Source organism: Callospermophilus lateralis, chromosome 8 (assembly GCF_048772815.1).
Source record: "Callospermophilus lateralis isolate mCalLat2 chromosome 8, mCalLat2.hap1, whole genome shotgun sequence".
Classification (NCBI taxonomy): Eukaryota; Metazoa; Chordata; class Mammalia; order Rodentia; family Sciuridae; genus Callospermophilus; species Callospermophilus lateralis.
In genome coordinates this window covers 30,212,156-30,235,855 of record NC_135312.1, presented here as the reverse complement: position 1 = coordinate 30,235,855, position 23,700 = coordinate 30,212,156, and the positions used below count along the sequence as shown (strand labels likewise).

Below are 23,700 nucleotides of genomic sequence, written 5' to 3'. Positions count from 1 at the left end.
AAACTTTTTTTTCTCTGGCAGCAAAGTTTGGTAAATTTGCCGGTAAAGATGATGGCTCTAGTTTTAAAGCAGCATTGCTCTCAGGCCCTCCTGGTGTTGGCAAAACCACCACAGCTTCTCTGGTGTGTCAGGTGGGTACACTGTCACTGTGGTCGGAAATAACCTCCCGTATCAGATAAATGCTAGTGTATAAGATGTGTGTGTAAACATGTGATGTATATTTTTCTAAAATCCAGCTTTTAAAATCTGTTTTGGTTCTGGTGATATTTGTTATTTTCAACCTTTTTGAGGTAAATACACTAGTGCCCCTTATCTGTGGGTGATACATCCCAAACCCCCAGGTGGATGCCTAAAGCCACACAGATGGAACCATATCCTACATATACTGTTTTTCCCTATATGCCCTACAGCTTGCCACATAATACCATTGCCATGCAATCTGTCCTCCAAGTTTTATGCCATGTTACCTTCTTTGCATCACTGCTGTTGTTCTTTGGGCCATTATTAAGTAAAATAAGGGTTATTTGAACACAAGCACTGCCATACTGTTATACTTGATCTAATAAACAGGGCAGTTGCTAAGTGACTAATGGGCAGATAGTGTATACAGAATGGATATTCTGGACAAAGGGCTGACTCACGTCCTGGCAGGATAGAGCAAGACAGCCTAAGCATTCAATATGCTACTCAGAATGGCATGCAATTTAAAACTTAAGAATTGTTTATTTCTGGAATTTTCCATTTAATATTTTTAGATTATGGTTAATTAACTGAAATCTCAAAAAGTAAAAAACTGTGGATAAGGGGGGAACTAATAAGTAAAATTTACCTTTGCTCCAGTCATTGTGCTGTTATTAAAGCACTTGGGTACATTATCTTAGTTACAGGTTGAATATTCCTAATATGCAAATCTGAAATTGAAAATGCTCTGAAACTCCAAAACTTTTTGAACATTTATGAGACACTCAAAAAGTTACAGATTTTGGAAAATTTGTGGATTCCAGGTTCTCAGGTTAAGCATATTCATTCAGTAAAATCTATGTTAATATTCCCAAATCTGAAAAACCCTGAAACCTGAAACATTTCTGGTCCCAAGCATTCAGACAAGGGGTACTCAACCTGTAATGTAAATAGCTGTTACAGACCCTGAAAGATACAAATAACTCATATACTTTTGTAACTATTCTGTATATTCAGTGTATGTCCTCTTATTAACCTCATGTGACAGGTAAAACACATAGGGGCACCATCTGAACCTGGGTGGTCTGACTCGGGTTCCTGCTCTTTACCACCACGTGATTCTGCCTAATTTCTTGTGTCTATTATTGCTAACTCTCTAGACAGTGAGAGGCACTAGACTAGAATATATCAGAGTTCTTGTGTTATCAGAGTAATACGGGATTATAAATTTATTGCTGGGTTCCCAGTCCTTTGCCACATAAGCTGGTAGCTTATTTTGGTCTTTGTTGTATGGATCAGTACATAAAATTTAAATATAAGTGCTTATATATTTTTCACTGTATTTTTTAAAAAAAGCAAAGCAATTTTTTTTCCTGATATCTACATTTATGAGCACTATTTTTTCTCCCTTGGTATCATTCCTTTTTTGTTTATAATGAAGAATAAGGCATTTTTAAAGCTAATCAGTTTTGGAAAATGAATCAGAATAACTTGAATTTTCCTGATTAAAGAGGAAAATTGTATTTTGGGACAGTTTGGCAAAAATGTCTTAATTTCTAATTTTATAATTTATCCTAGGCAAGAATTACTTTTTGGTATTTTATAATAGATTAATTCTTTATCTGGTATTGAATTCTTGGAATGTTTATATTTAAAATTTTAGGGCTCTAAGAAGCAAACTTTATAAAATTGTTTGTTTAAATATATTCTTCCAGATTAGTGATTTAGTAGCTGAGGACTTAAGATCGAACTTTCATGTGTTTATATATATAGGTGTGCTGTCTATATGTGATATTTTAAAAAGTGACTAATATTTTGAGACATAGTTAAAATAATTGTCTTTTGTGATTATACTTTGTATTTTTACCCATGGTTCTTTATGTGATTTTTGCATTCTTTTCTTAATGAACTTTTCCCTTTTGTTTGTGGGAAAGAAATTAATTTGCATTGTGATAGTAATGATGTCTGATATTTGGATTAGGAATTGGGATATAGCTACGTGGAACTAAATGCAAGTGACACTCGGAGTAAGAACAGTTTGAAGGCACTTGTTGCTGAATCACTGAATAACACCAGCATCAAAGGCTTTTATTCAAGTATGTGGCTTTTTGAACTGTTATTGTTATATAAGAAAAATAAGTTGATTTTACTGTTTTGTAACCAGTATTGAGTACCGCTGTGCAGCAGGCACCCTGCTGAATCCTTGGGCTATCAAGAAAGTAAGAAAGTCCTCTGGCATAACCCTTATAATGGTTACCCTGCTTTAGGCTTTGAGGTTTCTGAGACTATGGTAAAATTTTTGTATTTTCATATGATTTTAGAAGATTCACAGGAAAATAAATATAATTCCATGTGATGAATGAGGTAATAAGGCCTGCAGAGGAGGAATGATTGTGTTTGGGGTTCTGGCTAAGCTAGCAAGCTGGGAAAGGATGGTATTTATTAGAAAGGCCTTGAAGAAAGAGAGATCTATTTGGAGGTAGAAAATGTCATCTCAGGCAAAAATAGTAGAAGAGAAGAAAAAACATAGTGTGGAAGTGTTCACTGTGTTTTAGGCTGTGGCTGGTGGTCCTGAACAGCCAGAGTTCACGGGGAGAATTAAGATGCCAAATTAAGGACTCAACTGACTGTTGAGAGCCGGAGGTGTACTGCTGCTCACCTGCATTCTTGGTGTTTTCGGTGGCAGAAAATCTTTCTTTAATGAAGTTGCTCAGGAAATGTCACTCATGGCTGGTGGGAGAGTTGCCTGGCTGTGTTTCTCAGAGTTTAATTATACACACCTCTAACCAGAAATTCTAGTTCCTGGTATTCAGTTATTACTATACTGGTTTATGGACTGTTAAATGACGTGTGTGCACACACATGAGGATATTAAGTGTAACTTATAGTAAAAGCTTGGGAGTATGTTAATATTTCATTGGTAGATAGTAAGTAAGTAAATTATGATGCCTTTGTTAAAATGGAATATTAAATAGTCTTGAGAAAAATGAAGTGTTCTAGTTGCGTGCGGTGACACACACCTGTATTCCCAGCTACTTGAGAGGCTGAGGCAGGAGGATCACAGGTTTGAAGCTAGCCACAGCAGTTTAGTGAAACCTAGGCAACTATCTCAAAATAAAAAGGGTTGGGGATGTAGTTCAGTGGTAAAGCTTCCCTGGGTTAATCCCCAGTGTCAACAAAGGAATTGTTCTATATCTATAGACAAGGGAAAGCGTCACTAAAAATATATTAAATGTATATTATTAACATGTATAGAAAGAGTATTCAAGAAAAAGTTGTGCTGCAATTGTGTACAATGAATCAAAATGCATTCTGTTGTCATATATACCTAATTAGAATAAATAAATAAATAAATAAATTTTAAAAGACCCTAAAAAGGGCGGGGGGTAAGGATTCAAGAGACTATTGTTTGCCTCTGGGAAGGGAAACCCAACAGAAGGGGTGAAAGAATTTCCTTTTACTGCTTACTTTTAAAGCTTTTGAAGTTTAAAATGCGTTATATAATTATTTGTAAAGTATCAGTTTTTGAACTTTGTTTTTCGTTTTTGTCCCATTCTATTGCATCTCACCCAGGCTCAGGTGGAGCAGCCCCTTCCGTAAGCATGAAACACGCGCTCATCATGGATGAAGTAGACGGCATGGCCGGCAGTGAAGACCGGGGCGGAGTGCAGGTAATGGAAGCATGTACTTTTTCAGTTTTACTGCTAATTTTTAGATTTTTAGAAAATATTTATTACGCATTGATATTTATAATTATTAAAGGATGTCGTTAGGGAGGTTTTTAAAACCTAAAATATATTGTGTGATATTTTTGTTGTTTAAATAATTATTTTTGTCTTGCAAATTTGTCTTTTAGGAATTAATTGGTCTGATAAAACATACTAAAATACCCATTATTTGTATGTGTAATGATAGAAATCATCCCAAGATTCGCTCTTTGGTTCATTATTGTTTTGATCTTCGTTTTCAAAGACCTCGGGTTGAACAGATAAAGGTATTAAGGTTCTTTTTTTTTTTTAACCACACTGTCTTGTTTATTTAAGCTAGATTATGAGTTCTAAAAAAATTATTAAAGATCCTTCCCTCCTTTTGAATTCCAGGGTGCTATGATGTCCATTGCATTTAAAGAGGGTTTAAAGATTCCCCCTCCTGCTATGAATGAAATAATTTTAGGAGCCAATCAAGATATCAGACAGGTAAATTAAATATATCTTATGGCAGTTGTTGATTCTTTTTTATTCTTTTTTGATTGGTTCTCTTTTTGATGTACATGAGAGTAGAGTATTTTGACATATTGTACGTGCATGGAGTATAACTTATTAGGATTCCATTCTTGGGGTCATACATGATTTGGAGTTACCCTGGTCATGTATTCATAAATAAGGACAGGAAAGTTATGTCCAGTTAATTCTGCTGTCTTCCCTAATCCTCCCCCTTCCCTCCGTTCCCCTTTGCCTAATTCAATGGACTTCTGTTCTTCCCCTCCCCACCCTCCCTTATTGTGAGCCAGTATCCACATATCAGAGAGAACATTTGGCCTTTGGTTGTTTGGGACTGGCTGATCTCACTTAGCATGATATTCTGTAGTTCCATCCATCTGTCCTGCTGGGAGAGGAAGTAGCGGTCTTTTCCCATCTTTCATTGTTTAATTTATGATTTTTTCAGGTTTTGCACAATCTGAGTATGTGGTGTGCACGAAGCAAGGCGCTAACCTACGACCAGGCCAAGGCCGACTCTCATAGGGCCAAGAAGGATATCAAACTGGTAAAATACCTATCCATTTCGTAGTTTCTTCCCAAGCGCAGCACTTTTTGTTTAATAGCTTCTATTAAGCTAGAAGTGGTAACTCAATACCACTTCTAGCTTAATAGAAGTGGTATTGAGTTACTGTGCAACCCATGGGTATTTATAATGAGACATTGTGGCTAGAAGTATTTCTAATTCAAATTCATTTTTTCCTCAAGGATTGTTAATGTTATGATAAATTTTAAGAAAGGGATAAATTTTAACTTATACTCATGCTTCAGCAGTTACAAATTAGCTTTTCTAGAGTCCCTTATGTATGGCTTTAATTTTTTTTTTGTACTAGGGTGCCCTACTACTGAGCTATATCCCCAGTCCCTTTTTCTCCCCACTTTTTTTTTAAATCTGTGCATTATAGTTCTACTTATTGATGGGACTTGTTGTTACATATTTGTACATGCACACAATATAACAATATAAATTTTAATTTGGCCAGATTCTCACTAAGTTTTTATTTTTAGGCAGATTATTGTTAAGTTGCTAAGGCTGGCTTTGAGCTTATGATTGTTCTGCCTAAGGCTCCCATATTGATGGGATTACCAGTGTGCCCCATCTGGTAGCTTTCATGTTTTGAATGGTTTTGTACTATTTGGAATAATTTGTTTCAAATGGTTTAATTTAATCTCTATGAAACCAGAGGTCTATATCAATTTCCTCTGTGCTTCATTTAACTAGTCAGAATTTATTATTATGTTAGAGCATTGATTAAGTAATTTTTTTTTCTTTCCACAATTTAAGTAATGGATTTAAAAAGAAATTAATATATTTTATTTTTTGATACAGTTTTAGGTTCACTGCAAAATTGATTGGAAGGTGCAGATTTCTTCTATACCTGTACCACTCCCTCCCCAATAGGCACAGCCTTTCTCCCTGCTAGCCTCCCCTCCTGCCAGCCTTCCCTCCAGAGTGGTCCATTTGTAAATTGTAAAATTGTTGTACATTCTATGGTTTTTTGGTATGTGTCCACCATTGTTGTGTCATGTAGGGTAGGTTCTTGTCCAAAAAAATCCTGTTTCTTTATCCCTTTTCCCCACTTAAGCCCTGACAGCTACTAAACTTTTTCCTGTCTTTGTAGTGTTGCCTTCTCCAGAATGTAATATAGTTGGAATTGCATAGTATGTAGACTTTTGAGGTTGACTTACTTCAGACAATAATATGCATATCAGGTTCTCTTTATGTCTTTTAATGACTTGATAGTTCTTTTTATTTTTTTACTTGTTGAGTAATATTCCATTATCTGGATGTACCATAGTTTGTTTATCCAGATGCTGAAGGACATCTTGGTTGCTTCTAATTTTTGGCAATTATGAATAAAATAACTATAAAAATCTGTGTGCAGGTTTCTGTGTAAAGTTTTTAGTTCATTTGGGTAGATACCAAGGAGTATGACTGCTGATGGTAAAAGTTCGTTTAGTTTTGTAAGAATCAGACTATCTTTGAAAGTGTTTGTGACAATCCCACCAGCAACCAGTGAGAGTACCTTATCATTGTTGCTCTGTATCATTGCCAAACATTTGTTGTGTTCAGTGTTTTAGATTTTGAGCATTCTAACAGGTATGTCCTTTCTTCTTTTCAGGGCCCATTTGATGTTGCCCGGAAAGTATTTGCAGTTGGAGAGGAGACTGCTCACATGTCACTTATGGACAAATCAGATCTCTTTTTTCATGACTATTCAATAGCACCCCTCTTTGTCCAGGAGAACTATGTGCATGTGAAGCCTGTAGCTGCAGGGTGAGCTTTCTGACTCCTGAGGGGTAGGACAGAGCTGTGAAGGCCACAGACTTGGGAGGAGGGAGTGTCCTGGGGTGTAGATAGTGGTGTAATCCAGACTGGTTCTTTCCTGTAGGGGTGACATGAAAAAGCACTTGATGCTTTTGAGCCGAGCAGCAGACAGCATATGCGATGGGGACTTAGTGGACAGTCAGATTCGGAGTAAGCAAAACTGGAGTCTTCTGCCCACACAGGTAGGTGTAGGGCTCTCCTTCAAGAGTGGACTTTGAAATTACATAGTATATAGACTTTTGACGTTGACTTATTTCAGACAATAATATGCATATAAGGATTTTGCTTTAGCCAAAGAGAACAAAATAGTTTTGGGCTCCTACTTTATTTAAGATACCAGGTGAATAATATGGCTTTTCTGGAAAAACTATGATCTGTTATAGATGAAAACACTGTGATCACTATTGTCTGTTTACTAATCTGTCTTTATTTAGATAAAATTGTTTTTATCTAAATGTATGCTCAGAAAGAGGAAGGCCAGATATTGGTTATAACCAAAGATGTGAATCAGAAAATTTGTTTGCCCTGTTCTACTTTAAGAATTTATTTTTTGTTATTTGTGGTCCTCCTAGAGGGTCACTAAATAGCTCCTCCTCAAAGGAATGAGTCAAGTCAGGTCAGCAGTCATTTCTGATGCAGGAATTCCAATTTCCTTCTTTTTTGCTAACAAGGCAGCTTTATGTTGGGTACTGTATTTTAGTTGATATCTTTTTAAAAAAAATATTTATTTTTTAGTTATAGGTGTATACAATATGCTTTATTTTTATGTGGTGCTGAGGATCGAACCCAGGGCCTCACGCATGCTAGGCAAGCGCTCTCCTTCTGAGCCTCAACCCCAGCCCATAAGTTGATATCTTTAAGGGAAAGCAGAATTTGGCAGACATTTTTATTTAAGAGAGTTGTTAATTCCTATTTGAGTTTTGTTTTTAGCATTAGTGGCCTGAGTGATACGCATGGGACTTTCAGAAGGCCTATTTTCTTCCCACACATTGCTTGGAAATAGAAAACAAAGACTTATTCTGGAGACACAGAGTCTTTTATGTTTTAAAAGTGTCTACCCCCCGCCTTAATAATTGTACCTTTGAGAATTTCTCTTAAATAATTTTAAACAGAGAAATCTTTTTTTTTTAAAAAATACCTTTATTTTATTTTTATGTGGTGCTGAGGATCGAACACAGGGCCTCCTGCATGTGAGGCCTGCGCTGTACTACTGAGCTACAACCCCAGCCCAGGGAAATCTTAATGTATAAAAATATTCCCTAACTCTTTAGTTCTGATAGCAGAAACTTTGAGAAAATCTCCATGTCCAGTAATAAGAGGATTACTTTTGGTAATCCCTTGATGAAAAATTTTATACCCTTTATTATTTGTAGAGATTATCTAATGAAAAAACATGAGAATATTACTAGAATGAAGCAGGATACAAAGTTTATGTGGAGTATAATTCCAACCTTTAAAAAAGCAAAATCCTGACCCTAAAAGGTGTGTCAAGTGCCACTCTAATCAATTCTCTAATTATTAGATTTTCCATATATTAATCTACCTGTGCTGTCAATTGCTTATGTAAAGATAATCCCATTCCTCTTCAGCTAGTTCTGTGCTGTGCCATTGGCATCCATGAGGTAACGGGTATGTTGAGGTCATCTGGCTGAGGATACAAGCTTTCTCTGAGCTGTCACATGTTATGGAACAAGGTGTTGATTGCAATTCATTGTTTTCTCTAGAAGTTTCCTTCACCTACAGATCAGAGACAGGGAAAGGGCCTGGCAGCCCTATAATTAGGTACACTGCTTCATTTTCTGTAGACTGTGTTTTAGTTCATTTTCAGTTACTAGTAATGCAATACTACAGGCTGTGTAAGTTTTAAAGAGGAGAGGTCTAGTTAGCTCACATTTATGAAGGTTTAGGGGCCAGTTTCTGGTGAGGCCTTCTTGCTGGTAGAGTCCCAAGGTGGCACAGGGCATCATGTGGCATGAGATGGAGAACATGCATGTGTGTGTGTGTGTGTGTGTGTGTGTGTGTGTGTGTGTGTGTGATCTCTCTTCCCTCAACAGCATTCAGTCATGGGACTTCACCTTAATGACTCTAGTCCAGATCACTTTCCAGGGCCTCACCTCTAAGCAGTATACTTGCATTAAGTTTCTACCCTCCTAAAACCTCACAGTGGGGACTTAAAAATTAAGTCATGAAGGCTTGGTGGACACACTCAAATCCTGTCTAAATCATAGCAGCCTTCTGGGAAGCCAACAACTGCTACCGAAGTGACGTTGCACTGAATTCAATTCTGGACTGCAATTGATTTTTTTCCCCCCCAGGCCATTTATGCCAGTGTTCTTCCTGGAGAGTTGATGAGGGGGTACATGACCCAGTTTCCCACCTTTCCGAGCTGGCTGGGCAAGCACTCATCCACCGGCAAACATGATCGTATTGTTCAGGAACTAGCATTGCATATGAGTCTCAGGTAAGCAGAATTACTCCATTTCTGACATTTTATGGTTAACGTATTAGCCTTTATCCAGTAAGATAGCATGAGTGTAAAGATTTGAGCTTTAGTTTTGATTTTATTACTAACATTTAAAATGATCATGGATAAGTTCTTTATATTTTGTGGGCCCATACAAGATTTGCTTTACCACTTAGGAGGACATTTTGGACAATAAAGACAGATGGTAGATGTGTCATAACTTCAAAATACATTTTGAAAACTATATACATCTGAGGTAGTACTGCTGATATTGTGACTATGCTTGTTACTAGTAGGAATAGTGTCTCAGCTTCAGAATAATTAATTGGAAAAAATTGAATTATTCAGAGAAATGAACTAGTGTTTGCCTATTTTAGAAGTGAACGGACCTCATTTGAGATAGAAAACACAGTTTTACATGTAACAGAAGGAGGCCACTCAGAATCTAAAAAAATGTGCATATAATAGATGTTAAATAGACTTCAGGATTTATTTATCACCAGGGTTTTCAAGGTCCTGCATGACTCTGCCCTAGGGATGTCCCTTCTTGAGGCTCCCGCCCTACTCCATATGGATTTAGAGCCCTTGACCTCCATGTTGTTTTGTGGCTGTTGCCTTCCCCACTCAGATGAACATTTGTCAGGGTAGGAATCGAGCTTACTCCTCCAGCTCATAAGTGTTTCCTAGTGAATCACACATGGGACACTATCATCAAGGACATTTATGGTTAGGTAAGACCTTCCCACTTAACCTTTTAATCCTGATCAAATCACTGAACCCTTAGAGGCCTCAGTTTCTCTCCATATTTTCAAAATGAAAGTGTGATTTTTTTTTTTTAATTCTTAACCTTTTTGGGGGTCTTAAGTGCCTTTGAGAATCTGAAAGCTTTGACCTTTATTCCCTCCACCCTCTCCCCAGAAAAATGCACAGATGCTCAAATAATACAATCATAGGGGAAGTACAGATTCCTGAAGTTAAGAATCCCTGATTTTAGGTACATAGATGTCATCTCTATACTTTTCTGGATTTAACATTCTCTGATTCTACTAGAAGATGACAATTCAACAGCTCAGGAAAGTTATTTTGAAAATGTTTCATGGTCTTGGGTTTTGTGGCTTAGGGACTCACTGTGCTTCTCTTCAGGCACTAGTGTCCTTAATTATAAAAGACTGAATCTACAGGAAATGGGTGAAATTGAAATTTGCCTGAGCAATAAGACAGTCACAAGAGCAAGTTTCTAGGTTTCTGACTGAGGAAGATCTCTATGACCTCTTGGGGTTCAGATATTAGTTATATAAAGGCAGGAATAGGACCCTAATTTTTAACAGTCTTTTCTAATTCTATTTTGTGCTAGTCAGCTCTTTCATCACTGAAACAAATACCTGAGAAAATCAACTTAAGAGAGGAAAGATTTATTTAGGCATATGATTTCAAAGATTTCAATACATGGTTGGCTGGCTCCAAGGCAGAAGCTGTTCACCTCATGGCTGTCGGGAAGGAGAGAGCATGTGAGAGAGAGACCAGGGAGATAAAACATTCCTCTCAACTGCTTGCCCCCAGTGACCTACTTCCTCCAGCCGGGCCCCATCTAGTAACATGTGGGCTCTGATACTAATGGTGTTAGAGGGCTTTTGTTTAAAGAACGCATACAGAGGCATCTAAGTTTAAGATTTAAGATGGTGACATTTGAAATACTGTTTTGTTCATGTATTTTCTGTTTTAAAGTAATGACAGCAGGTCTGGGTTGTAGCTCAGTCATAGAGCGCTTGCCTCACCTCAGCACCACATAAAAATGAATAAATAAAGGTATTAATAGTGTGTCCATCTACAACTGAAAAAAAAAGTGACAGCATTTGAGAGAAAAAGAAAAAGTCATTTCCTGATGATATCCCAGTTCTCAGCAAATCAGAATTGATTCCTTATCTTTCACTGGCGGGTGTGGATAACTTTTGGATTCTGCAGGACATTCTCTTCAGTTTTCTGAGGTTTGGGGAAAATCTCAGAAATACCACTGTAGAACTGAAGATTTCCGAGTGTGTAAGGGAGGCATTCATGTATCATTTCAAATGTAATAATCAGAACAGAAGGTGTTAGGCACCCTGATGTGGAAAGTGGCTCTGAGGAAGTGATACACATAACAGTAAAATGTATTTTGATATATACATACATGGAGTATATATGTTCACATACGAACATAGTAAAGTTATTTATGATTCACCCTATTGTCTTTCCTATTCTTATCTCCTCTCCCTTCCTTTCATTCCTCTTTGTCTAATCCACTAAACTTCTGTTCTTCCTCCCCCTTCTTATTGTAAGTTAGCACATGCATATCAGAGAATATTTGGCCTTTGTTTATTTTATTTTAATTTTTATTTTATTAGTAGGTGATGGACCTTTATTTATTTATGTGTGGTGCTGAGGTCAAACTCAGTGCCTCACACATGCTAGGCAAGCGCTCTACCACTGAGCCACAACCCCAACTCTCTCTGCCTTTGTTTTTTGGGATTTGCTTGTTTCACTTAGCCTGATTATCTCCAGATCATCCATTTACTTGCAAAAGTCATAATAATGTCATCCTTTTTTATGGCTGAGTAATATTCCACCGTATATATATACCACATTTTCTTTATCCATTCATCTGTTGAAGGACATCTGGGTTGGTTCCATAGTTTAGCTATTGTGAATTGAGCTGCTATAAATATTGATGTGGCTATGCCACTGTAGTATGCTAATTTTGTCCTTGGTGTAATATATTTTGTCCTTTGGTTATATACTGAGGAATGGGATAACTGGGTCAAATGGTGGTTCCATTCCAAGTTTTCTGAGGAATCTCCAGACTGCTTTTCAAAGTGGTTGACCAGTTTGCAGTCGCATCAGCAATGTATGAGTGTACCTTTTTTCCCTACATTCTTTTTTTTTCTTCTTCTTCTTTTTTTTTTTTTAAAGAGAGAGGAGAGAGAGAATTTTTTTAATATTTCTTTTTTAGTTATCGGCGGATACAACATCTTTGTTTGTATGTGGTGCTGAGGATCGAACCCGGGCCGCACGCATGCCAGGCCAGCGCGCTACCGCTTGAGCCACATCCCCAGCCCCTTCCCTACATTCTTGCCAACATTTATTTTTAGTTGTATTCTTAATAATTGTCATTCTGACTAGAGTGAGATAGAATCTCAGGTCTCACCACTTTTTACTGATACTTTTAGTATTTTGGAAGTTGAATGAGTAATCCCTATGGCTATAATAAATATGTGCACAGAAAAACAGTGTTGTTGCCTGGATCTTAAGAGTAGGATAGAAATAGAATCTATGTTTGGTTTGTAGTCACTGCTCCAAGTGAGGAGAAACTGCCTTTGAGCACAGTGATATATGTCCATTTCCCTGGTTTGGAGCCCTGGGCCTTTCCTGCCAGCTGTTAAATAAATAGTAGGCATTCCCCCAGACAGTAATAAACTTGGATGAAGCTCCACCTGATTGCCTCTTGATATGCGCAATATGACTTGAATTGGTGATAGTTTGCCATCAACCACAATTGTGTCTTTTGTTTGGTTTTAGAACTTACTCTAGCAAAAGGACTGTGAACATGGATTATCTGTCACATATAAGGGATGCACTTGTACAACCCTTGACTTCACAAGGGGTGGAAGGAATACAGGATGTTGTTGCACTTATGGACACATATTATCTGATGAAAGAAGACTTTGAGAATATCATGGAAATTAGCAGCTGGGGTGGCAAACCTAGTCCCTTTTCCAAGCTGGACCCCAAGGTAAGTCGTACAACCTCCTGGTTCTTCATCACTTTGTGATGACCAGGTTTGTCCTAGAAGTACTTCAGTGGTGTTTTTAGTGCTTTTTAAAATACTTTCTGTATATTCTCTTAAAATTTATTCTCTTTTATGGCCTATGCTTTCTAAAGATAGCATTTGTTTACCATAGTTAGAAAAAAACTTTTGGATTTAACTTTGCAATTTGTATTTTTATCTTAGCTTCATGCTGAACAGAAAAAAAGTCAAATCTGAGGAGCAAACATGAACATACTCTTAATAAGAGTGGAGGGAAGAAGTAAAAGTGCGGTGGTAGTAACGGGTCATAAAAAGAAGAGTGGCCAGGTGCAGTGGTACACACCAGTAATCCCAGCGACTCAGGAGGCTGAGGCAGAAGCAAGTTCAAAGCCCAGCTCAGCAACTTAGTGAGGCCCTATGCAATTTATCAATATCCTGTCTCAAAATAAAAAGGACCGGGGATATGGCTCAGTAGTAGAGTATCCCTGGGTTTAGTTCCTACTACCCCAAAATAAAAAGAAGGTGGGTTTCCTGGTTGAGGATTGAATAATTTTTCCTTTTTCTTAGTCTCCCTAATTTGTGGATTCTGTATTTATTCTGGTTGGATAGTCTGCTATGTATAAACATAGCCCCTTCTTTTCTTTTTTTTGGTACTGGGGAGTGAACCCAGGGGCACTTTAACCACTGAACCATATCCCTAGCTCAGGAGGATGAAAAAGCTCAAGTGATATAACATGAATATGTAATATCTAGTTCTCTCTTTTGTTTATTTGATGCTGTTTTAGAAAACACACACTCTGTGGTTTGTTTTCTCTAGAATTTTGATCTAATTATTACTAAATTCATGGATTTATTCTGGAATTGTTTAGAAGCTTGAAGTTAAGGCTTTTTAAGTTACCAGTATTTGTAGTATTCTGCTAAAGGAAACTTCAGTGTTTTGTAGTAAAGGCCAATTTGAACTTTACAATGAGCTTTTTTGATTTACTGATTCATAGACTAACTTTGTTTGATACTTAGTAGAAATGTGGAGAGTATTCAATAGTTCAAATATGACTTAAAGTCATTTTTAAAAAAAAAAAAATGCCTAAAGTTCCCGATACTGATTAGGGCTCTATTAAGAATGTCATGAAAAATGTGGACCGTCTTCATGGAAAGATACATATATTTCCATGTACACACGCATACATGAATATTTTGCCGATAATTTCAAGGGGCTTCCAATACCTCTGCAAGCATTTAGGCTTATGGAGTTTAAGGAATTATTTGGCAATTAGATTTTTAATAGTCTCCCTCTGTTCCTTTTATGCAGGTGAAAGCAGCTTTCACAAGAGCTTACAATAAAGAAGCCCACCTCACCCCATATTCACTTCAGGTAATAAAGACATCTAGACCCAGCATGAGCTCAGCACTAGATTCTGAATACAATGAAGAATTACATGAAGATGACTCTCAGTCTGAGGAGAAAGACCAAGATGCTATAGAGACTGACGCTATGATCAAGGTAGTATTTAAGTAATAGATGGGAGAACTTCAAAAAAGATGTTCTTTTCTTTGTGTCACTTGCCTTGTAAATAATAGAGCCTATAGCAAGTGGCAGAGTAAGCTGAAAATGCTTCCAATGTTTTATTTGTTGTGGCTTAGGGTGGTGAAGGGATAGATTTTATTTTTATAAATAGCTCCTTGTCATAGTGGAAGAGCCAAATGCTAAGAAAATAGGCCATTTATATGGATGGTCATATATTTTCTAAGGAAAAGTTGGATTTTTATGTATTTGGCCATTGGTATATGCTTTCTTATCTGTACACACACATTTTTGCCACAGACAGAAACACATTTTTAACAAACGCATTTTGCCCTTCTGTTATATGTGTTTTGCTGTAGTCATTGAATTGCCTGTAGAACTTTCTCAGAGCTAACTTGATCTTTCCTTGTCATTGACTAGGAAAGAGTACAATTAGTCATGGTATCAGCTCAGTGTTGACAGCTGACCAAGGCAAAGGAATCTAGTCTCTGTCCTCCTCTGTCCTTTGGTGTGTGTATGCTCCTTGTCTCTTATTTTTGTGTTTATATGCAAATTAGTAATAGTGATCTTTTCCATGGATCTTGTTCTGCCTTATTTAGACATAAGATGTAGTCTTCCTTTCTCCTCTTCCGCCTTTACAAAATGAGTGTGTTTAGATCTCCAGTCTGAAGCTAAAAAGGAAATTCTTCATATAAGCGTTACCGTATTTGGCTGATATGGTGGTGCATGCCTGTAATCCCAGTAACCTGGGAGGCTGAGGCAGGAGGTTTATAAGTTCAAAGCCAGCCTCAGCAACTTAGTGAGCTGCTTTCACAAGGAAAAAAAAAAAGGCTGGGGATGTGGCTCAGTGGTTAAGTGCCTCTGGGTTCAAATCTCTGGTACCAAAACAAAAAACCTATCTGTAAATTAACTTTTGCTTATTTTGCCTTCCATGGGGAATGTATCTTAGTTTTAGATGGATAGCTTCAGTTTTTACTGCTGTCTTTGAAAAGTTTAACTAGCCTAGTTGTTGCTTAGAGGCCAGCTCATCAGAGGCAGCAGTAGTTCAAGATCTAGATGTTTGCAGCCTCTCTTCTTTCAAAATTCAGCTGCAGATAAAGATGAGATTTATTGTAGAGAGAAGCTTGTTTCATTTACTCATGAACACAGCTACTAACTATTTTGTGCATCTTTTCCCTCCAACAGAAAAAGACAAAATCTCCAAAGCCTTCAAAACCAGAAAAAGATAAGGAGTCCAAAAAAGGAAAAGGAAAAAGTTTGAAGAAATGAAACCATTTTTTCACCAACAGCCACTTTTTATCTACCCTCCTGACCAGTCCAGCTGGTCTAGAGTAAGCCTCGTTTTTTTTCCAGGGGAGCCATGTTTAGCATAATGGGATGACATGGTGGTCCCATTCCAAAGGCAGCACAGCTGAGATGTAACCAGTAGGCTCGTGCACACCTCTCATAGAGGTCTGTAGGACTATGTGGGTGCTCCACTGTCCCCTGCCAATCTAATTAGATTGTTGTACTTCAGATGACTGTGTATAATTAGAACCAGAAACTACATGTGGGCTTTCGTGCCAGATTTTCATTAACAACGATAAACCGGGGAGCAGTGGTACGAAGGTGTCTTTTGTAGGTTAAGAATTTATCCTAATGGCCTTTATAGGACCAATGCTGATTTTTTTTTTTAAAGGTAGTTCTTATTATGTGGTGAAATTTTGTAAATAAATCAATACAAAACATTCACCACCTAGAACTGGGTATTCTTTGTACATTGTCAAGCATCTTACAAAGTATAAATTAGGAATAAAAATGTTCCACATGATACATGTACAAATTTTTCTCAAGATTGTCATCTTGTACAGCAAAATAGTATGTTGGTATATTACTTTCCTTATTAGTTTGTAAATGAGTGGATTAAAAGCTCATTTTATTCCATACTAACCAGTTGTGTGAAACATGACTGGCAGTTGAAGAGCCAGAGCTGGAATTTCCAGCTTCCCTCCCTCCAGTGCTGACCAGAGTCATGCACCTCTCTCAAGGAGAGGCCCTCTTTGTTGCTAATAGAGGGTAGGGCCATAGGATTGCCAGGCATGCCCGCCCTTGTGCATCTCATTAGGTTCAGACCAGTAGGGCTCAGGCAGGGTTTCTTAGGCTTACTTTGGCTGTAGATGGGGTTCTGTCCTGTGATGGATCTGTTGGAACTTCAGGCTGTACCTAGTGATATGCTTGCCAGTGGCTCTGAAGGTTATGGATCTAACCTGAAGTTTAGTTTTCTAGCTATTTTTTTGATCTTGTCAGAAATGCTCAGAGGTGTGTGCTGCCTCTGTGAGGTATATGCTAAAAGGAATATAAAATAAGGATGGTGTTAACCTGCCTTCAAGGACTGATAATCTTATTTGGGAGATTGGACAAAGTTCTGGAGACTTTTGAAGTATCTTTCATGGAGATTAATTCATTATGAAAATAAAATTTTGCCTTAAGCCTTTACCCACTGAGCCATGCTCTTCTTTGTTAAAGCCAGGCTTGGAACTTTTCAGTTTCAGTGAAAGTTATTTCACTAGTAGGGTGAAGATGGTCTTCTCATGCATATTCTTCTTGCATTTCTATTCTTTTTGAATAGCAAGTCATGTCTGCCCAGTTATTTTGTACACTCTGGAAAGGGCCTCTTTGGAGCCAGAACAAATAGTGTCCTTTACTGTTCATTATGAAGTTCTAAACATGTGTACAAGAACATCTATTTTAGGAATTATCAATGTGCTATTTAATATATGAGGATGACAGTGTAGGTCTAATTCTTCTTTGCTGTCCTCATAAGTGGGGGATTATGTGTGGGTTTTATGTTAGTAAATTGTATTGAATCACTTTGGCCAAAGGCCTCTGGCTTGTCCTGCTGGGCATTAGGAGGGAAGGACAGGTGATAAAGCTGGAAGCATCATGCAGGCAGGCTGCTTAGATGCTATAAAACATTATTGGCCCTGTGGGCCCTCGCCTCAGCTTAGGAGTGCTATAAACGTAAAACTGTGTGATTTATTCAGAGGTGACTCATTTCTGTTAGCTGTTTAGACTTTGGTGACATTGGCTAGGATGGCAAGGAAGCATATACTGAGGTTGCAGGAAAAGTATGGTCCCTTGCAGCCTATTTGTGTGGTGTACATGATACGAGGAAGGAACTGTCACACCGCCTTGGGAAAGATTCCAGGTAATGGGTGTTTTTAGGAGAAGTCAAACAATTTGTGACAAATTCCGTAGTGTGCAGTAGAATGACAAAAATTTTACTGTGTTTTGATTCTGGAACTGATTCTGCTTAAAGCCTTGATTTGTATGAACATATTTTAAGATTTTTTACACTTAATATATATGTACTATCGAAACTTCACAATGTGCTTGAAAGCTACCTTCATCATCTCTTTTTCTGTCTTTAACTCCAAGAAAACAGTACAAATATCTAGTCAATAATTTTATTTTAAAGGAGATATTCAAAATATAAAAGTAATCAAAAACTAAGTATTTACAATTACGTTATAGGTTACTATTAAAATGTAAAACTTTGAAGAGGAAATATACAAAGTATAATAAACAACACTATTATATGTCACTTTTGCCAAGTGCTGACTTGGAGAGGTCACCTCTGTTTCTTTTTTGTGTATCTATGAAGAATCATCTCTTAAGTCCATTGGGGTGGAAACAGTCTCCTGTGGAAAAATTACTATCTTCTCAGGAACACTGTATCTAGAAAAGACAAACACATGCCTTCAGAAGGGTTTCAGGTAATTACTAGCATTTAATAATCAAGCCACATTCTCTGCTTATTTCTGAACTATGGAACAAGAACACTACATTCAAGCTTGAAATTTCCAATCTATAATCAGTATTGAGTTTCAGTACTGGCCTTGTAACTGACTAATGTGTGGCAAGCTTCTAAGCCTTTATTGTAAATTGAGAATGATGCTGATGACGGCCATACTGGGAAGAATGAGAAAATGCAGAGTGAATCCTCAGCAAACTACAGAGAACATATATAAACAGTTAAAGATTGCTTATCTAAAGGAACCAGTGAACAATGACTTCAACCAATATTCATTGTTTAAAAGACACAGTGACTTTTTAAAAAGACAGTGCATAATCATAACTCACTGAAGACATTCACTAAAAGAAATTAAAAAAAAACACACACTAGTCAAATAGTCATATTCTAAAAACAGAGAATATATTGAATGCAGCCACAGAGAAAATGGTATACACAGGGAACAACGATGGTTGACATTGGACAAGTATCTTTTAAGTACTGTAAGAAATAAACAACAACAAAACCCCCAAACCAGAATTCCTTATCAAGTGAAAATATCCTTCAAAATTGAAGGAAAGTAAAGACAGAGAAATAGTCACTAACAAACCTGAACTTGAAAGAAGTGCTATAGGAAATTCTTTAGGCTGAAAGCAAATAATACCGTGTGGAAATGTGGATTCAGGAATGTAAGAATATCATGGAAATGGCAAATAGGTTGGCAAGTATAAGGCTATATCCATATTTTTTCCTGTAATTTCTAAGACATGATAAAGGAAAATAATATTATAAGGTTTATAAGTGTGTATGTATCTGTGTATGTATGTATATTTGTGACATAGGCTACTGACCAAGTAAAAAGTTTTGCAAAGGTATATAGATAAAAGGTCAACAGAGGAATCAAGTGAAATACTTAAAAAAAAAAAAAAAAAAAGAATTGGATTATATGAATAGAAGGCAAGACAAAAGTAATGAAACAGTATACCTAAATTCAACATGATAACACTTGAAAAAGACATTAGAACAACAACAACAAAAAAATTACAGACCAGTATCCTTCATAAACTTAGACACAGTATTCTCAGTATAAGCAAAATAATCCAGAAGTACATAAAAAGGGAAATTATCATGATCAAGTGAATATATCCCCTAAATAAAAGTTGATTTTAACACTCAAAAATAAATATAATTTATATTAATGGAATAAAGGGGGATAAACTTATCATCTTAATTAATACAGAAAACTCATATGACAAAATTCAAAACTCAGCCAACTAGGAATAAAAGGAAAGTTTTGTAATTAAGATAGTGGACCTTTATTTTTTATTTATATGTAGTGCTGAGAATTAAACCCAGTGCCTCACACATGCTAGGCAAATGCTTTAGCACTGAGCTACAACCCCAGCCCCATAGAAGGCCTCTCTTATAAACCTTACAACTAATCACAATGGTCAAATACTGAATGCTTTCTCCCAATACCCGCAATAAGACAAGTATATTGCTTTGTACTAGAGATCCTAGCTAATGCAATATGGGAAGAGAGAAATAAAAGTCATAAATATTAGAAAGGAAGAAAAAATTTTTTGTCTGTTGACATGCTTATTTACATAGACAATCTGAAAGACTATACACTATGACATAAAACATAAATTTAGAAAAAGCTGGGCATGGTGGCACATGTCTGTAATCACACTATTTGGGAGGCTAATGCAGGGGTTTTGCTAAATCAAGGCCAACCTGGCCAATTTAGGTAAGACCTTGTTTCCAAATAAAAGGGCTGGGGGTACAGTGGTAGAGGGCCCCAGGTTCAATCCCTAGTACTAGGGTAGGAGGCAGGCTGCAAGATGCAAGGTCAGGATACGAAAATCCACTGCATTTTTCCATACCAATGGAAAATTAAAAATTCCATATCAAAGTCTCAAATTCCTTGGGAATAAATTTAACGAAAGACTCCTGTACTGAAAGTTAAATTGTCAAAAGGAATTTCAAGATTTTGAAATAAATGTAGGGCTATATTGGTAGACTGGTATATATCTTTAATGTCAGTTCTCAAAATGGACTCAGAATCAATGTAGTTTTGGCAGACAGAATTCTAGAGTGACCCCCAAGATTCCCACCCTCAGTGTACACATCCTATTTATATTGTACTTGGCTCTTAAGTGCGGGGAAGGGCTTGTGATTGTGGAAATAACCATGTTTGTCTATATTACATGAGGGATTCTGTAGGTGCAGTTTAGGTCCCCAGTCAGCTGACTGAATTAATCAATAGGACTTTAACCTAGGTGGCCTGACCTAATTAGGTAAGCCCTTTTAAGAGGGTTTAGACTTTCCCTGAAGGTACATTGTTGTACATTGGAGAGATGCTCCTTTGCTGGGCTTTGAAGCATAATTTCATGTGTTGGGAAACTACCTCTAAGTGCTTAGGGCTTCAGTTCTCCAATCATGAACAACAGAATTCTGCTAGTGGTGAACCTGGAAGAGGACTTGAAGCCCATGAGTTCCAGCCAACATCATGACTATAGTCTTGTGAGACCCTGAGCAGAAGGCCCAACTAAAGCTATGCTTAGACACTGACTCACTGATAATAAGTGTATGTTGTTTTAGGATGCTGTACAGCAGCAGCAACTAAAGGAAATCCCAATCTTAATTTGACAAGCTGGTTAAGATATTATAAAGATAAAAAGACCAAGAGTGGACAAAATAATCTTGGGAAAAAACAATAAAAGTTGGAGCATCCACAGTACTTCAAGACTTTAATATACCACTATAAACCTAAAATAATTGAAACAATGTAGTGTTAAAATAATGAACTAATCCATCAGTCTAAAAACAGCCACAATTAAAACCTAACTGATTTTTCAGTAAAAGCATCAAGTAGTTCAATGAGGAAAGGAAAGACCTGCTAACAGATGGTACTAGAAGACTGAATCTATCTACTTGGTATGTGTGTGTGGGGGATGGGTGGGACAGCCTCTCATTATAGACAAACATCCTCTCAAGATGAGTCACAGATCTAGAGTCTCTAGAAGAAAACAGGAAAATGTGTTCCTAACTTCAATGAGCAAATAAAAATAAGGGTAGGACACAGAATAACTATGAAATTAAAGAACTGATAAACAAATTCATTAATATCTGCTATCCAAATGCCCATTCAGAAGCAGAAAGCCAGAGTGGGAGGAAATATTTTCAAACATGTTTGATGAACAGTTTGTGACTAGAATAAATAATTTTGACAGTTCAAAAAGATAACAACCCCTATGATTATAGATGTCAATTTGTTTCACTATAGTGAAAAGTTAAAAAACAGATAACCCAGTGCTAGTGAAGATAGAAGAGTCTTCTCAATGAATATCTGGGACAACTCGATTATCTACACAGAAAAGGAGGAGGATCCATACCACTTAATGGGTCAAAGACAACCTCAATGTAAGAGTAATGATTATGAATTCCTAAAAGGAAACGTAAGTGTAAATTTCATGACCTTGGATTAAGCAATAGTTTTTTAGATATGACAGCAGTCAAAGAAAGAAATAAATTGGAATTCACAAAATAAACTTGTGACTCAGATATTAAAGAAGTGAAAACAAACCAATCCCAGGAGGAAAGTATTTGTAAATCATATCTGATAAAATGTATTTAGAATATATTCTAAAAGAACTCATAACTCAACAACAAAATAAATGGGCGAAGGACTTGTATATCTTCAAAGAAATAAATAGGAAAAGAGATTCCACATCACTTGCCACTAAGGAAATGCAAATCAAGATCTAATGAAATATTACTTTACTCCCAGCAGGGTGATTGCAATCAAAGCGCAGATAGTAACAGGTATGAGTGAGTATGTGGAGAAACTAGGGCCTCGTACATTGCTGATGGGAATGGAAGATGGTGCATCCCCTGTGAAGAGTCTGGAGTATTGGAGAACAGCAGAAAGGTCAATGGGCTGCAGTATAGTGAGCAAGAGGAATAATCTGAGATGAGACAGGAGGAGGAGACGGGCCAGCTCACCACCTGTAGGCTCTTCTAAAGCCACTGATGGGTTTAGGAAGGGAACTAGATGCTGGAGGTGGACTGATGGGGGTGGGGGTAAGGGTGAGATGAATCAAGGTCACCTCTCCAGTTCACATCCTGACCCGCTGAGTGGAGGGAGCTGCCCCTGGCAGAGGTAGGGAAAGGTAGGGAAGACCTGGAGAGAACAGGTTGTGGTCAGAGACCTGGAGTTTCCTCCTCAGGTTAAGTTTGAAATTCTGTGTCAATTATAATAAAAGGATATTTTCTTTTTAAGAATCTCATAATTTTTAGTAGGGCTTTTGGCTTTCAAGCTAGAGACATTTTCCTTCCTCCTTCTGCACTATGTAGCCATGTGAGTAAATCCTTGTCAATGGAAAACAGCACAAGTATGTGTAGCTTCCATTGACAAAACTGAGACTTGGAAAGAAAAACAATGGGATTTTTTTCAAATCTCTGGAAGCCAAAACTTTTTAGAGCATATTCTCCTGAATTATATCAGTAATATCCACTTTCATTAGGTGGCTCTAGTTTTATTGAACTGATTAGAAATAATTCTATGTGACTTGATACAACGAGTTCTAGTTGCTTTCCGTGATTCTCCTTGGCCAAATAACTTTTATCACTGGCAACTATATTGCCTGCATTTTAGCATTAAAAAAATACATCAAAGATTTCTTGTCCAATTATTCAGATCTAAAAATACATGATACACAAAAAGAAGTGAACGCCATTACCAAGTACCGGCTGTGTGTGCTCTGGAACATGAGAGAATGGTGCCCTTACCTGCACATGCTGCCCACTATTCCATCTCTGTTCGCAGGTACTTGGTACAGTCTGAAATGTTCTTCAGCTGAGCAGAATCTAATCTTTCTGAACACATAGGACATGTGCTTTCATGGTTTAACATGCTGTTTTGGGGAGGGAAATTCAGAGTAAGGTAATTGTACAATATTTCTTTACCTTTGGGTAATTCTAGTGTAAAAAGCAGCTATTTTCTATCTTTACCTCATAACTCATGCAATTTAAGAATTAGAAATATTTATCAGGTGTGGTAATGCACACCTGTAATCCCAGTGGCTTGGGAGGCTGAGGCAGGAAGGTCATGAGTTCAAAGCCAGTCTCAGCAAAAGCAAGGTGCTAAGCAACTCAGTAGGTGAAGTTTGAGATACTGTGTCGATCAATAATAATAAAAGATTATTCTTTTTTCCTGAGCCACATCCCATCCCTAGTCCTTTTTATTTTTTATTTTGGAACAGGTTCTCGCTAAGGTGCTGAGGCTTGCTTTCAACTTGCAATCCTCCTGCCTCAGCCTCTACCTCAGCTTTCTGAGTCACTGGGATTACAGGTGGCCACCACCATGCCTACTGAAAGATCCTCTTAAAGAT

At 37.2% G+C, this 23,700-nt stretch overlaps 2 protein-coding genes across 4 annotated transcripts in view; one reads left to right on the top strand and one right to left on the bottom strand.

Moving 5' to 3' along the window:
* The window catches only part of Rfc1 (replication factor C subunit 1), a 108,072-nt gene that overhangs the window by 55,046 nt on the left and 29,326 nt on the right, over nt 1-23,700 (top strand). For 2 of the 3 annotated variants that reach the window (XR_013092144.2, XR_013092143.2), the window contains exons 14-25: nt 22-131; nt 2,162-2,276; nt 3,754-3,851; nt 4,037-4,174; nt 4,281-4,376; nt 4,846-4,944; nt 6,560-6,714; nt 6,830-6,947; nt 9,081-9,226; nt 12,782-12,995; nt 14,320-14,511; nt 15,718-15,863. Coding sequence is in view for 1 of the 3 variants with exons in the window: in XM_076864456.2 (XP_076720571.2) it covers nt 22-131; nt 2,162-2,276; nt 3,754-3,851; nt 4,037-4,174; nt 4,281-4,376; nt 4,846-4,944; nt 6,560-6,714; nt 6,830-6,947; nt 9,081-9,226; nt 12,782-12,995; nt 14,320-14,511; nt 15,718-15,801 (1,565 nt within the window). In the remaining 2 variants the exon portion in view is untranslated. Of the gene's footprint in view, nt 1-21; nt 132-2,161; nt 2,277-3,753; nt 3,852-4,036; nt 4,175-4,280; nt 4,377-4,845; nt 4,945-6,559; nt 6,715-6,829; nt 6,948-9,080; nt 9,227-12,781; nt 12,996-14,319; nt 14,512-15,717; nt 16,462-23,700 lie in introns of those variants that run through there. The other variant, XM_076864456.2, reaches the window with a different exon arrangement.
* The window catches only part of Wdr19 (WD repeat domain 19), a 71,245-nt gene continuing 65,509 nt past the window's right edge, over nt 17,965-23,700 (bottom strand). Inside the window, exons 36-37 of the mRNA XM_076864455.2 lie at nt 23,099-23,223; nt 17,965-18,249 (exon numbers count right to left, since the gene is read on the bottom strand). Coding sequence (XP_076720570.1) covers nt 23,115-23,223 — 109 coding nt within the window. The 3' untranslated portion in view covers nt 17,965-18,249; nt 23,099-23,114. The remainder of the gene's footprint in view (nt 18,250-23,098; nt 23,224-23,700) is intronic.